At 49.0% G+C, this 15,082-nt stretch overlaps 1 protein-coding gene across 1 annotated transcript in view; it reads right to left on the bottom strand.

Annotated features, from left to right (window-relative positions):
- The window catches only part of zeb2a (zinc finger E-box binding homeobox 2a), a 47,101-nt gene extending 32,019 nt beyond the window's left edge, over positions 1–15,082 (bottom strand). Inside the window, exons 1-2 of the mRNA XM_062456243.1 lie at positions 14,845–15,082; positions 13,060–13,204 (exon numbers count right to left, since the gene is read on the bottom strand). Coding sequence (XP_062312227.1) covers positions 13,060–13,132 — 73 coding nt within the window. The 5' untranslated portion in view covers positions 13,133–13,204; positions 14,845–15,082. The remainder of the gene's footprint in view (positions 1–13,059; positions 13,205–14,844) is intronic.

Genomic DNA, 15,082 nt, shown 5'->3' with positions numbered 1-15,082 from the left:
TAACAGCATTGACACATGGGGTGGCAGAGCACTGTGGATCCTGCCTGCTACCTAAAGTCTCCTTTCCAAGGCAGTCACCTCCCCTCCCTGCAAATGAATCAATTACAGAGCAGCATAATCCTGTTAGGCCTGAACTGAAGACATACCTCGTCTGTGGCAGGTGCTGGCAGGCTGAGACGTTTATTTAGAGCAGAGGGTTTAATCAACCACATTATACCCTCATAGCAACATAACCAGCAGTGTGTCAGTTCTAGCCAGCACATGGAAACAGTCCCTTAATACAAGCTCTCATGTCTTTGCATTTGACCAGTAAACTTCACACCAAATCATGTAATTAATTGCAATTTGGTTTGGCACTGTTTGTGGTAGAGCTCTGTATATGTAAGGTATGATTTGTACCTTATGTTACATGTAAGACGGAAGAACTTCACAATAACAGTTTGCAAACAGTCCTCTGATGATTTTTAAGTTCTCTTTCTATAACTAGACACATAACCATCGTCTATAACTGGATACATGACCACTCTCTTTCTATAACTATATACATGACCGCTCTCTTTACATCAGAAGGGGGTCTGATGTAAAGAGCAGCAGCCGTTTGTAAATCTGCATCTTTTGTTGTCTGGTAGGACGGTTCTGGCCGCTGAGTGCATACGGAGGGCCAGTGAGTTTAGTGAGGGGCTCTGGGCAGTGAGAGGAGTGGGATTGTGTCTGAGCAGAGTGCAGGGTATGGGCTAGGTACTGGCCTGCTAGCGGGGGCTGCCCACATTCTGAAGCACCTTGTCAGATAACCGTGCAGCAGCACTGGAGAGTTGTCCCGGGGGGGGGGGGGGGGGGGAGAGTGAAACCAAACAATGACAGAGAGAAGTGGTGTGAATCCAGAGGAAAACAGGAGGAAGACAAGAAGGAGGAGGAGGGAGGGAAAGAGAGAGCAGCAACACAGTGCTCCCCTTCTCTCCTCTCCTCTGAACCTCCTCCTCCTCTCCTCTGCTTCCCTCCTCCTTCTCTCCCTCTTCTCTTCCCCCTCCTCCCCCGCCCTCCTTGTCGGTCTGTGCTAACTCTGACCATTGTGCACCCAGGGGGCTTTGGAGATAAATGGCTGCATGTTAACCACGTTTGACGGCCCACACAAAAGGGGACACCTCGGGTCCCATGACGCAACCTGTTCTCCTCCTCCCTCCCTCCCTCCCCACCTCACCCCTCTCCCCCCTCCCACCTCCCCCCTCCTCCCCTACTTCAAACATGAGGTATAGGAAGACTACCCCACTGAATAAGAAGTGAAAAGAACAGAACAACAATGTACTGGTGCTCAGTAGTCATGGAGCTACATGCACAGCCAGGACAGGTTACAATACAATACAATGCCAAACAAGAATCAGTCACAGTACTAATGTGTAGCTGTCGTATGTCTAAACGAATTATCCTCTAACCTTTTTCTTTTCTTCAATAAATTATCGTTTATTTTATTTATTTGGTATATGACTGTCTTGTAATAACAAACAGTGAAGCCCTGGACTGCTGTGTTTACAGCCTAGCTCATTGATAAACCCGCTAAAAGAGGAAGCAGATGAAGCCCATTATTGTATACTTTCCTTTGAAGATGACTATCACAATAGATGTTTTACTAGGTGTCTATCCCTTTGACAGGACCCAGCCATGGGGATTCTACCAGTCAACACATCTGCCTCTCCCCCAAACCAGGTCTTACACCCAGCTCTCCGCACTCCCCCTTTTACGTCTGTTTAAAATGAAAATGGATGAGGCTTGAATCGGAGGAGTATGGGAGATTGAAAAGGTTGCCACCCCAGCACCCACTCACTGGCCGGCTCAGTCCACAGGGTTGTGACTGAGCAGGGGGCAGGGGGTTGTTGCTGAAGTAACCTTTTCAGCTCCTCCACTAAGGCTTTGATGGCTGACAGGAACCACAAAAGCACCTGCCCCATCCCCAAGAGTATTCCCTCACTGCCCCCCTCCTCCCCCCTCCTCCCCTCTCTCCCTGCTCTGACCTGACCAGCATTCCTCGCCATCGGGGGGTCCTTCCCATGGCTACCTTTCCCTGGACCCCCCCCCCCACCACCTGCCCTCGCTCTGGTAATCCCACAGCAAACACAGCTAGACCTGGGTTAGTCCTGGGTTAGTCCTGGTTTAGTCCTGCTCTGAGGGCTAGTCTGAGGGTTGGTCCTGCTCTGAGGGCTAGTCTGAGGGCTAGTCCTGCTCTGAGGCTGCGCATAAGACCTTTTCCAGGGCTCCTGGATGAAGGTGTACAGGGTCTAACTACAGTCCATCCCGTCCATCATTGAAATGCATCTGGGATTTTACCCAAAACGCTGTGAGGTGTAATCCTGAGAGGAAGACTGAAGTGTTGCCACCCCCCCCCCACACACACACACACACACATAAATTCACGTTGAAACACTATACAGAATAAACTTTCATGTAAAAAAGTGCTGTACTTTTAACAAAACAAGGCAATGAAAACAACATATGTACAAAACCTAAGACTTTGAGCATGACATAATACTTTGCGAGGTAGTGAACTGCAGGCAGCTCCAGCCCAACTGTGACAACACTTGTACCCACACAGACAATGTTCTCACAGCATTTCTGCTCCTCTTTGTTTCAGGCTTAACAAAACTCCGCCATCACGCCGCTTCGACTCAATAAGAACTGTCGACTGTCGTAACCCCATCAAGCCTGGCCTGTCATATGCAAACCTGTGTGTGGGGGGTGGGGGTGTGCGTGTGAGGAGAGAGAGGAGAGAGAGAGAGTGAGAGAGGAGAGAGAGATGAGAGAGAGATGAGAGAGAGAGAGAGAGAGAGAGAGAGAGAGAGAGAGAGAGAGAGAGAGATAAGGTGGGAGGGAGGGAAGGAGGGAGGAGAGACGGAGGTAGGGTGGGGAGGGGGGAGGGGGGGAGGGGGGGAGGGGGGGAGGGGGGGAGGGGGGGAGGAAAGCCAAGAGTGAGAGGGCAAAATAAAGGAAGAGAAGAAAGGGAATTGTAATGTGCCGTTGATGCGTTTGTGCCTTACTTAATCCTCTGGATCGGTCCTGTTTGAACAGATGCTTAATGTCAGAGAAGGATAGAGAGATAGAAAGAGAGAATGAAAAAAACAGCCACCAAAAGGACCAGAGGATTTTAAGCCCGGAAGGTGTCTCATCTCCCTCCTGTGCAACAACTAAACGGGTAAGCGACATGTCACAAGCTCTGGAATACCACGTATCGCTGACACATTCTACCGCAAGACCAGGTTTCCAGTCTGGCTGACAGATAATCAAGTCCCTCTACGCCTTTATCTTGTTGAGCAGTGCAGATATGAGTCATGTGTAACAGCAAGTAAACTCTCTTGCCTCTACTCACCCCTCCCATCTCCTCTCCTCCCTTCCTTTTCTCCTCTCCTCACCTCTTCTCCTTCCCTCCCCCCCTTCTCTCCTCCTCTCCTGCCAGCTCTACAGTAGTGTAGAGCTGGCAGTAATAGCAAACATGCTGCTGCCACCATGATACAAACTGGGGATTAGGGTTAGCGCGGGGGGGGGGGGTTTGGGGGGGGGTTGGTGGGTGCAGGGGAGGGAGTTGGGGAGGGGGGTGAGCGTGGCTTGCTCATTTGTGTAGATGGTTGAGAAGGTGCCGCACATGAATATTTCATCAGGTTTAATTGCAAAGCAGGACCCAGTCAGTAGCACCATTAGGAGTGAACACCCCCCCCCCCCCCCAAAAAAAAAAAGAAACAACAGAAGAAAAAAAAAATCACAGACTCCTAACGCAACATTAACATGCCTTGTGATCTGCCTGGGTTGGCTGTGCCATCTGGGCTAGGTGTTGGCATGGCTGGTGGCAGTGCCAGCCCTCCATGACACCCTGCCTGCCACAGAAAACCCACCTAACTAACCAGGGCTCAAGGAAAATCTCCAAACTTCAACTGTCACTTTCACCAAACCCACACGTGTCCTCGGTGGTGGCTCAGCACTGAGGCAGGTTACAGCCCAGAATCGAGGCTGAGGGGGAAAAGGGCTCACATTTCCCTCAGATAGGACTCCACAGGAGGGCTTCGACAGGGATGTCAGGTCCTATCGCCCTGAGTGCCTGGACTCCCGCGGAGCTGGGGAGACTAGAGCTGAGGAAGGCAGGAACAGGACATCGCACTCTGATAAGGGACCAGCTAGCCTCGCCTGGGGGTTATGGAGCGGGTGGAGGAGCAGGATGGGGAGGAGAGGTGGGGGGCGGCTGAGCTAGCATTAGCACTCAGAGGCGTAGCCTAGCGCGGCTCTGCTCAGGCCCTGGTGTCCTCTCTATGAGCCCTGCACTTTCTCATTACTTTAATTGGTCGATCTGTGACCAAGGAAGTAGTGTCCTTTCATCCCTGGCTAAGGAGCCTGGCACAGTCCCCTCAGGTGCAGATGAGCCTCCTATACACCCAGCCTCTAATACACCCCAGCTTCCTATAAACCCGGCCTCCTATACACCCAGCCTCCTATACACCTAGCCTCCTATACACCCAGCCTAACTTAAACACAATCCCCAAGTCAACACAGGCCGTGTGGGGACCACAGGCAGGGGGACAGGCAAGGGGACAGACCACTGTTACTTGGGTGATCTGCCTCCACGCTTTCTCCTCTGCCTCCATGTGAACAAAGGATGCCTCTAAACCAGGCCACAACATGAGGGGGGGGGGAGTGTGTGTGAGGCAGAGAGTGAGAGTGAGAGAGAGAGAGAGAGAGAGAGAGAGAGAGAGAGAGAGAGAGAGAGAGAGAGAGAGAGAGTGGGGGAGGGGGGAGTGACTGAGAGACGGAAGGAGGGAACAAAAGAGAGAGAAGAAGGCTGAACCGAACAGAGACAGGAAACAGATAAAGGGAAAAGACAAAAAGCGATTGATAGAGAGATCGGAAAAAAAAGAGAGCACTGCCGCCGAGTCCCCTCTGTCTGCCACAGAGAGAGCGGGAGGGAAAGAGAGGAAGAGAATGAGAGGGGGAGAGAGAGGGGGAACGGAGGGAGGAGGGTATGCTGTCATCGTGACTAATCAGTCTGGTTGTTACCTGGGGAGGTGTCTGGATGACATTTGGCGGTGACAGTGTTGGGGACGACAGGCAGGGAGAGAACCAGGGCCCTGTCACATCCTATCACCTCTCCACCTCCGTAGCTGTGCCTCTGCTTCTGAGTACAGTGAGGCCCAGTAAGGCTGGAGGTGGCTCTGACTGACATACATTCTCACTTCTAGTGGACAAGGTATGCAGTGAAGTGCATGGTAATAATAAGAGTGATGTATCCATTTAGCAGATGCTTTCTCAAAAGCTACCTGCAGAGGGATTTGAACCTGCAAGCCTAACAGCCTTTTCCCCAGAACAAGCCAGCCTTGTGGAGGGTTTCACGCTAAGATGGTGTCTCAGTATGCTGTAGACTCCAACCTTCTGATTGGAGAGTCAGATTCATTCACTTACAGTGATTCAAAGTCAGATGCATTCACTTACAGTGATTGCCAGTTAGATGCATGCCCCTTCAAAGATTCAGAGTCAGATTTATGATTCAAATGCAGTTTTACAGCAAAGATAGTAGAATTGATTATAGAATTCATCGGCCCCAGAGCTGACAGATTCAGAAGTAGGTTAGGTGGGGGGTGCTGAGGGCATCACAGTATCTACTAAATTGATCTATTCCTTTTACTTACAAACTGACCATTTGCTCTACATAGAGGGAATGGCCCAGAGGCAAGATGCATATGGACATCAATGGGTAGCATGACAGCATGTATGGTTCCCATAGTAACATCCCATAATAACAAGGCCAGTGTCCCAGCTCAGGTGGCCAGTCAGCAATCCACACACACACACACACACACTCCCACACACGTCTGCACACTAACCCTAACCCAGTACAGGCCATGGATAGAGTCAGGCTCCCTGCCCCTGAAATATGGATCAAAGCTTAGCCTGACCCCTCTACACACACACACACACACGTCCACACACACACACACACGTACAGGACAGGACAGGCAGAGAGGCAGTCACCCGTAACGGAGAGGTCTGGACTCACAGATGTCATGACACCTTATTCCACCGATCCGTTATTGATTGTTCCATGTGTCTGTGACCTTGCCCGGGGTGCTACTGCCAGGGAGCCAATCACACGCACACGTTTGTGTGTGTGTGTGTGTGTGGGGGGGGGGGGCAGCTGCAGTGTGTGTATGTCTATAGGAGGGTCTGCAGTGTGTGTGTCTATGGGGGGGGGCTGCAGTGTGTGTGTGTGAGGGGGGGGGGGATGGGGGAGATGGGCAGCTGCAGTGCGTGTGTGGGTTCTGGGTGGGGTCTGAGGTGTGTGTATGTGTCTGTGCTAGATGGCAATGTTTGATGGTATAAAGGTAGACTCCCTCCCAATCATGATCACATCCGTCAGATGACGCAAGACCGTCCGTACAGCTGATACACCATCACACAGTGAACTGATTAGGAACACAAACTCTCTCTGGAACATTACAACCCCAACAAACAATACAACTCATGGTAAACTGATATGACTGAAGATATGTATGTATATATTTTTTATTAGACAATAGTGTGTCTCTCTCCTGCTTTTGTGCAGTAGGTTGTCAGTGAAGGTTGTCAGACGGTAGATTTGAACCCCCCCACCCCCCCCACCATCACCCCCCCACCCCCACCCCCAGATGGCTGATAGCAACAGTGAACCTTACTCCCAGTCATTATCACCGTCCGCTGTGTTTCTGCTGCCTGCGGTGACATACCTCATTACTGACCTTGGTGAATCCTGTCTGTTTAGGCTAACGGCGATGTGCGGCTGCTAAATGTCACGAGGGTACGCTGCACTCACTCAGGAGCCACTCATGAAGAAGATGTGCACATGGTTACACAGGGGATGGGGCATGGGCGCAAAAGACAATGACCCATGTCAGTCACCTTGAAAAGCACAAACATGGACAAGAAGAGCCAATGTGATCTGGAGGACGGGGGTGAGGGGTGGAGGGGGGTGGAGGACGGGGGGGGCACAGGGATGCTCCGGCAGGGTAACTTCCGGGCCGTGGCCTCCGAGTTGATCCGAACAACAACGACCTCGAAGGAACGCAAGCTAACCTCGAACCAACGAGAGGTGTTCCCACGTTGCCAGAGCAGCAAACCCTTCTCACTCTCTCTCTATCTCTCTCTCTCTCTCTCTCTCTCTCTCTCTCTCTCTCTCTCTCTCTCTCTCTCTCTCTCTCTCTCTCTCTCTCTCTCTCCATCTCTCTCCTCTCTTGTCTCTCCTCACTCTCTCTCCTCTCCTCCCCTCCACTCTCTCTCTCTCTCTCTCTCTCTCGGTTCTGACGACTTTTGTCTTGTTGACAGACTGACGGCAGCTCAGAGAGACGCGGTCCGCTGGTCCGCTGGTCTGTGAGCAGCTCTCAGAGCCCGCTGAGTGGGGGAGGCTGGAGATGGCGCCAGCTCAAACGTGTCCACTGACAGGGACAGGCATGTCCCTGTTAGTCACCGGTGACGCGAGAGTAAGCTCGCCTGCGGTGGCGTTCTCCTGTCCCCCTCAGTGCTGAGGCAGATGTTAGCGTGGCTGGCGAAGCAGAGAGGTGGGGGGGGGGGGGGAAGTGTAGCGGTGAAGGTGGCGTAGAGGGTGGGGGGGGGGGGGGGGCGGGGGAGGTGAGGAGGGGGGGGGCGGTTGTTGTGGCTCGGCTTAGTGCAGCATGCACAGCTTAAGAAGGTAGAAAAACCCTCTCCTCCCTAATTCGACAGCTTTCCCGACTCGAGACCACACGGAATGTCTGACCTACTCCGACAATGGTCGCTTTTCCACCTCAAACTGTTAGAAACAACCTGTGCTGAAGTCGCTGGGGTGGGATCAGGCCAACTCTTGAGCGGACCGAGGTGACTCCGTGTCACGTGCTAGCGTCAGAGTCACGTCGTACCCGCAGTGATCGAAACAGGAAGGCCACAGTTCCATGCCCCCCCCCCCCTCTCCTCCCTCCTCCCCCCCCCCCTCCTCCTCCCTCCTCCCCCCCCTTCTCCTCCTTCTCCTCCTCCTCCCTCCTCCTCCTCCTCCTCCTCCTCCCTCCTCCTCCTCCTCCTCCTCCTCCTCCTCCTCCTCCCTCCTCCTCCTCCTCCTCCGTGTGTGTGAGCTGCATAGAGGTTTAACCAGGCTCCGCAGGCCACCGGCACACTGGTTAATATTATGTGCCTGGCTGGTGAAGCATTATCTCCTCCTCTGAACAAAGGCCCCCTTCTTTCTAAACAGGCCCTGTCTCCTCCCCAATGTCCAAAGGTGTTTGGTGAAGTAAATCTGCCTAAATCCTGCACAGCTTGGTCTGGCAATGGGAGGGGGGAGGCGGGGAGGGAGGCAGGGGGGGAGAGGGAATAAAGGTGAATGAAGATAATCTCCTTAAAAAAAAAAAACTATTCTGGGGAAGGGGGGGGGCGGGGGAATTAGGAATTCATATCACATGGTGCAGCATCCCTCCTCTTCTTGCACTGTGTTTCCCTCACTCTCTCCCTCCCTCCCCCTTTCTCTCTCTCTCTTTCTCTATCTCTCTCTCTCCCTCCCTCCCTCTCCCTCTGTCTGACTGTGTGATTGTTGACCTATTAAGAAGCTAAAGAAAAGAGGGGGTGCTGAGCACGGTGGTGTGTCTGGACAGGCAGCTCAGGGGCCGAATGTTCTGAGTCTCTGGGTGGATGGAGCAGGAGGTTCTCGGTGTGATAGGAGGTTCTAGGTAGGGCAAGGGGCTATAGGTGTAACAGGAGGCTGTAGGTCTAGCAGGTTTGGAGTTGAAACGACACCAGCCCTGATCTTAAACACACACAGTCCAAATGTTAGCATTAAAATGGCTGTTTGTGTGTGCACTGTCTTACCGAGGGAGGGAGGGAGGGAGGGAGGGAGGGAGGGAGGGAGGGAGGGAGGGAGGGAGGGAGGGAGGGAGGGAGGAGGGAGGGAGGGATGGAGGGAGGGAGGGAGGACTGGATGGGACAGGATGTGTGGGACAACACCCAATGTGACTCTCTGTCTCCTGTGAAAACAACAACAAGTCACACCTGCTCTGTCATGCTTATTAAAATGGAATCTGAAAAGTCTCAGGCCCTCGCAAGATTTCTGTCTCAGGCCCATAAACCAATCTGTCCCCCCTACCCAACTTTCTCTCTGTGTCTTTCGCCGCACCTCTCATCCCTCTATTCCTTTCCCTCTGTCTCTGTCCTTTCATTCTTCTTTTCCTCTCTCTCTGCTTTCAGACCACCCATCTTTCCATATATCACTGTCTCTCTCTCCAATTGCTATCTCTCTCTTTCTGTCTCTCTCCCTCCCCACCTGCTCTCTCTCTCTCTTTCTCTCTAAATTTCTGACTGTGTTTCTTTACCAGTCCTCTCCCCCTCCTGTTATTTAGCTGTGAATAGTCCAGGCATGGAATCCTGTAACCCTATCTGTCCATCAGCCGGACCCAGCCCTAGGGCGTAGTGGGACAGGACAGGGAGGCTATATAGGGCACGTAACCAGGGGAGGCACCACAAACAGCTGCAGGCACCTCCGTTATGGCGCTTGCAATACCAATCCCTTCTGCACCTCTTCACCATTATCATTCCTATTTTCACACACACACACCCTCCATCCATCTCACTCACACACACACACACACATTCACTCATTAACTAACAGACACACACGTTCACTCGCACTCACTCACTCAACACAGGCACACTAACTCACTCACACACTCACTCACTCACTCACTCAAACACTCATACACTCGTTCCTTCACACACTCATAGACTCACTCACGCACTCACTCTCTCTCTCACACACTCACTCGTTCACTCACACTCTCCTGGTTGGCTTTCCATTTTTGCAGCTCTTTTCATCTCAGGCTTTGGGATGCTGAAAGCGAGAGAGCAGCCTGGCGGCAGTGAAAGGCCTGAATTGTGATTAAGAATGAGGAGAGGAGCTCTCTTTCTTTGTTCTGCCCTGAGGGGGTGTTTACTGAGGGGTGTGGGGAGGAGAAAGGGAGGGAGAGGGGGAGGGAGGGTGGGGAGGAGAGGGAGAGAGGGGAGGGGGAGTGTGTGTAAGACATAGCGGAGCAGATATGAAAGGCATTCAGGTCAGCACCGATGTGAGCGAGAGTGGTATCACACCAAAGGCTTTCTAAAGGACCTCCGCTGTAGTGCCAATGTGTGTGTGTGCGTTTGTTGGTGTGTGGGAGAGATAGAGAGTGAGATATAGACAGAGAATGAGAGAGTATGTTTATGTGTGTGTGTGTGTGCGCGTGCGCGCGTGCGTGCGTGCGTCCACAAGAGCACATGTGAGGGTCTATTCCTCTCTCAGGCTCGACACCCCATACATGCCTTTAGCCAGAGGCCCATGTAGGAGCAGAGAGAAGGCAACAGCAGACACGAACAAGGAGCCATCAGAAAGGTATCTGTGCATGAGGCCGGCCGGACAATGGCACGTTTGTGAGGAATGGACATGAATGGTACAGCGGGCATCCTGACACTGCTGATGGTACAAGCATGGAAATGAGAGAGACACTCACTTCTAATGAAACCCCTTTGTCTGGATCCACAAATGTTCTCGGTACAACAGCATACAAGCTATGACGTTTACAACAAAATGGCTTTGCCATCATTTTAGTATGATGTTCACGGTGAGAGAGTTTATTGTGAGGATCCATCTAAATGTTTAACATGAGGGTCGCAATGTTTCAGACAGGCTAACAATAAAGCCATGTCGAAAAGGCCTAACCTAAGATCTAATCTTACGGGCCTTAATTAAACCGAAACACTAGATATTAATGTATGTTTTGACACTTAACAATTTGATTTTAACTCTGGGGCGAGGGGTATTGCAAACATACAACACTCACACACACAGAATAAAAATTGGAAAAAAAATTACTGGCGAGGTTAGCGGAGCGCTTTTGACAGCTGCGCTCTTACAAGCAAACGAGCCCTCGCAGCTGGATGTGACGTGCAGCACCGGGAGAGTGTGTGTGTGTGTGTGGGGGGGGGGGGGGGGCTGCGAAATGCAACAAAGCGGCGCAAGCTGCGCAGATCGGGTTGCACCGGGCCTAACGTGACCTTCCCCAGGGACCCTGAGTGGAGATTGGGGGCAGATCGAGCAGGCATCCTCATAGAAAAGTAAAGTTCAATCACACTCTAACACATAGCCTACTGCCTTTATGTTTAGGGGAAAGTCCTATCATATTTTCTTACAGTTTTGTGAGAAAGGGTCTTCATGTGAAAGCATGAGGATTACAGGACAAAACTTTATATAGTAGGCTAATACAAAGAAACGGTAGGTATTAAACGGTAGGGTATGGTTCAGTGCCTGCGGATAGTGGTGATGCGTGATGGTGAGCTCGATGAAATTCAAATAGGTCACTGAGAAGCCTGTGTCTGGGCTTGATTTGAACGGGGTCTTCTGACACATTTATTTTGACAGTAAAAATATTCTCAATAAATTCACACATAACCATCATGCGAACGAAGTGCAAGCTATGCTCTACAGCGCAAGCAATCTTGGATGAAACATCGTCAATTGTCAGCGGGCAATTATTAATAGAATCAATTAAATTATAATCCACATTGCATGATTTAAAATCTGTGCATTCCATACATCCAAAATAAGAAGTTGAATCTGGAAAAAAGAAATTCCGTGTAGGCTATGCGGGGGTAGGCAACACCAGACAAATATCTCTTAAAGTTCAGCACAATTACGAAAGCGATAGGCAATGTTTATTGAGCCGAATAGGCTACACTTCAGAAACTTAATTTGGCCTGTAGGCTGGTTAGAGTTCGACTAATTCAACATTTGCTAATGAGATTGGCTTAAAAGAAAAGAAAAATGTCACTAATCAAGGTTGCTTTTCTTTTTGTAACCAAACATAGTCTTATTACAATTACTTTCCCCCCTGCCCTCAGAATAGGCTACAGTTCACAAAGCTCCAAAACTTCAACCGTGGCATTGTTGCTGTGTGAATCAGAAACGTGCTTGCAGCTACTTGAGAGAAGACCCTGAACAACCTATCGATTTCAGTAAATCAGTGGAGAAAAAAAAGGATTAAGTCGACTTTCGCATGTTGAAACGTAAAGAAATGTCTCTAGTGTAGCAGATGTGTTATCTTGACTAATATAGCCTACAACTTTGCATAACACTTGACTAGCGTTGCATAAAAGAGACGCAGAGTCCTCGTCTGATCATAATGACTGTTTATCTGTCATAGCCTACGATTGTTAGAGGCCACATTACATAGCCTACCTATAACTTGAAATGAAGCCACGTCTTCCATCATAGAATTGACAGCTATAAACGAGGCCAGCTTTAGTCAGGCATAGCCCATATTGCAAACACGTTTTGTTGTCCATTGCGCTGTGTAGCGACGCATCTGAACAAACGGCAAATGACACTGAAGAAGCCTATCTGCTGTAGGCTACTTGGTTAGGCAAGATCTTTTAACAATTTCACATAAAGAATAGGCCTAGGCTACTGCTCAAGTTATAGAGACGTAGAAAGATGCAGACTGGCTGAAAGAAGGATGTCATAGTTTAAAGTATAGATAGAGAAAGCAAATAGCCTATCTTCGCGGAAAAACAAAACATATAAAAACAAACAATTTTAAAACAAAGTACAATTATACTAGTAGCCTATAATTACTTAGTAATAATAGATACCGCATTAAAACAATTCAGGTTCCAAACCATCCACAGGTTTTTTTTCTTCTCAACTTCTCGAATGCATTGAAAAGCACTCACGCTCAAATAACGGTTTTTCTCCCTCTCCATAATGGCACTATCTCGCTGATCCGCTACTCGAACCCCGTATAGCCGATACGTGCCTTCTCAGTTTCACTAAAGCCTTCCGTACATAATTGTTTCATATTCTCTATTCTCATTTATATATGCTACTTTCATTGTTTATGTTCATAGTAATGAATTAAAGCGTCAATCAACACCAAAGAAAACTTTGGTGAACCGCTCCTCTGTCTACAATGAAGAGAGAAAGGGGACAGCGCGGGATGTCCCGCAAATGACTGCGTGACATAGCTTACAAACCTTCACAAACATTTATTTTGGTCACTTAAAAGTTGTCCTTACCGTTCTTTCTTCGTGGGTTGGCTTGTTTTCGCCTCTTACACCGGGGACCCTCCGCCATGCTCTCGTGCTTCATTGATAAGAGTAGGTCAGATGGCAGTCCGCATGGGCTTGACTCCTTGAATCAGCAACACGCAGACTCCGCTATCTAACAACCAAACAAAACGGCCACAAATTGTAGGACAAGATGACTTGTAGATTCCGTGAAACAAACAAGGGGCCTGAAAATATTACGTTCGAATTCACTCTAATGTCCTCAATAAAACTCCATAGGATAGAGTCCAGAGTTTGCAACACTGTGCGTGTCTGCCGTCGCCTGATCTTTTGATGAGAGTCTAATCGGACAGGGCGTCAGTGAACGGAGCAAGGAGGAGGAGGTCGGACGGGCAGACACATTTGATAGATGGGGGCAAGTTAAACCAATTTGACTTAGGTCGACTAGTGGAGCCTTAAAAGGTAGATAGTTCAAGTTAAAGTGAACTTCCACACAGTTCTGACTTGTTCGTTATTTTGTGGGATTTTGAAAGATTTCTAAGGTTTCAGGCAATGCTGTTTTATGGCATCTTTCATTTAATAGATTATAGGCTACATACATCTATATACAGGCCTATATATAGTAGATATTGCATACATTACATTCTCAAACTGTATGAAATGATGAAAATAGACAAAACATGTATATCATTATTTATCTAGCCTATCATGATACATCCGCTCAATCGAATTAAGTTGTTGCCAATTTAGTCTAACGAACTAATACACATCATTTAAAATAAACCCCTTTCTCCTAATATTATGAACATAGCCGTGTTTGAGTTGTTTTTCGATGGAAGTTCTAGCAAATGGGCTTTCCCCGTCCTGTCATTTGGGCCACACCTTTTCATAGAGAAAATACTTTCACAATTGTGCAAAATGTAAAGGTTGGTAAATGTCAAACTTCCTTATTGTAGTCAGTTATATGAAGCCATTATGTTTAAGAGCTCACATGCATGGAATGTGAGAAGAAGCATCGGCGTGCCCATGGCCCTCTCTGTTAGACGCTTTAAGTGCAGGGACGCATTGTCACTTGAGTTTGAATTAGAAGGGTAGCGAACCGTAGCAGGGGAAAACAAACATACAAATACATCACAAACATTTAGACAACTCGGCACTGAATATATCCTATTGCAACAGCACAAACCCTTTGGCAAATACTGTGGATTTTAAATGGTAAAGCGTGACAGCAGAAACACGGTTCAAAAAGAAGGTCTTAGTTTAGAACTGAATTACGAAATATTGCCACTGCATCACACTATATCTTTTTTTCCTCTCTCTTTGGTTTTGGCATTTGCACCAGCAATGCAACAGCAGTGCGGATATATGTGGCCACAGTCCAAACGTCGCTTTCACATGACATGATATGTTGGTAAACTGAGATGTGCTGATATAAGAATCAAACTCACATATATGTAATAGTCGGCATAAATACGGATGGCACACATGCACCTTCTCCGCCCGTTGTGTCTCATACTGATTTTTTTTTTAAAGAAAGGAAGAAAAATAGGCTATCGAAGACATTGGACTTCGGATGAAAGCACACGGGAAAAACCAGCGGACCATTGAGGCACGCATACACAGTGGCTCACACCTGGAGTATTGCGCACCTCTGCCACCTGCACAGGTAAGTGGTTTATCTAGGAGAATGTGCCAGAGAGCACAGGTATGCATGATATCCAATCTTCCACTGGTACGCTAATATTTGACTAACATATTCATAAAAAATATGACATTGTTTGAAAATACACCTACCAGAATGTCAGAAAGATGGTCCAAACTGCCGGTTATAGATAGAACGTCAGAAAGAAAATGGTAAAGTGTTGAGTCTTGGATCCCCCCAAAACGGAAATATGCCTTGGAAATAGCTTGACGAGGGACCGTTATTCCTGATGGGCAGGTTGGGACTGATCTCTTTTAGCCACTTCACCAAACAGACCTGGGGACGCACTGACGTGTTACGCCTCTTCTAATGACATTTTTTCGCTCTTTC

The sequence above is a fragment of the Osmerus eperlanus genome, chromosome 3 (genome assembly GCF_963692335.1).
Source record: "Osmerus eperlanus chromosome 3, fOsmEpe2.1, whole genome shotgun sequence".
In the NCBI taxonomy this organism is placed as follows: domain Eukaryota; kingdom Metazoa; phylum Chordata; class Actinopteri; order Osmeriformes; family Osmeridae; genus Osmerus; species Osmerus eperlanus.
This window is presented reverse-complemented; position numbering and strand designations above follow the sequence as displayed.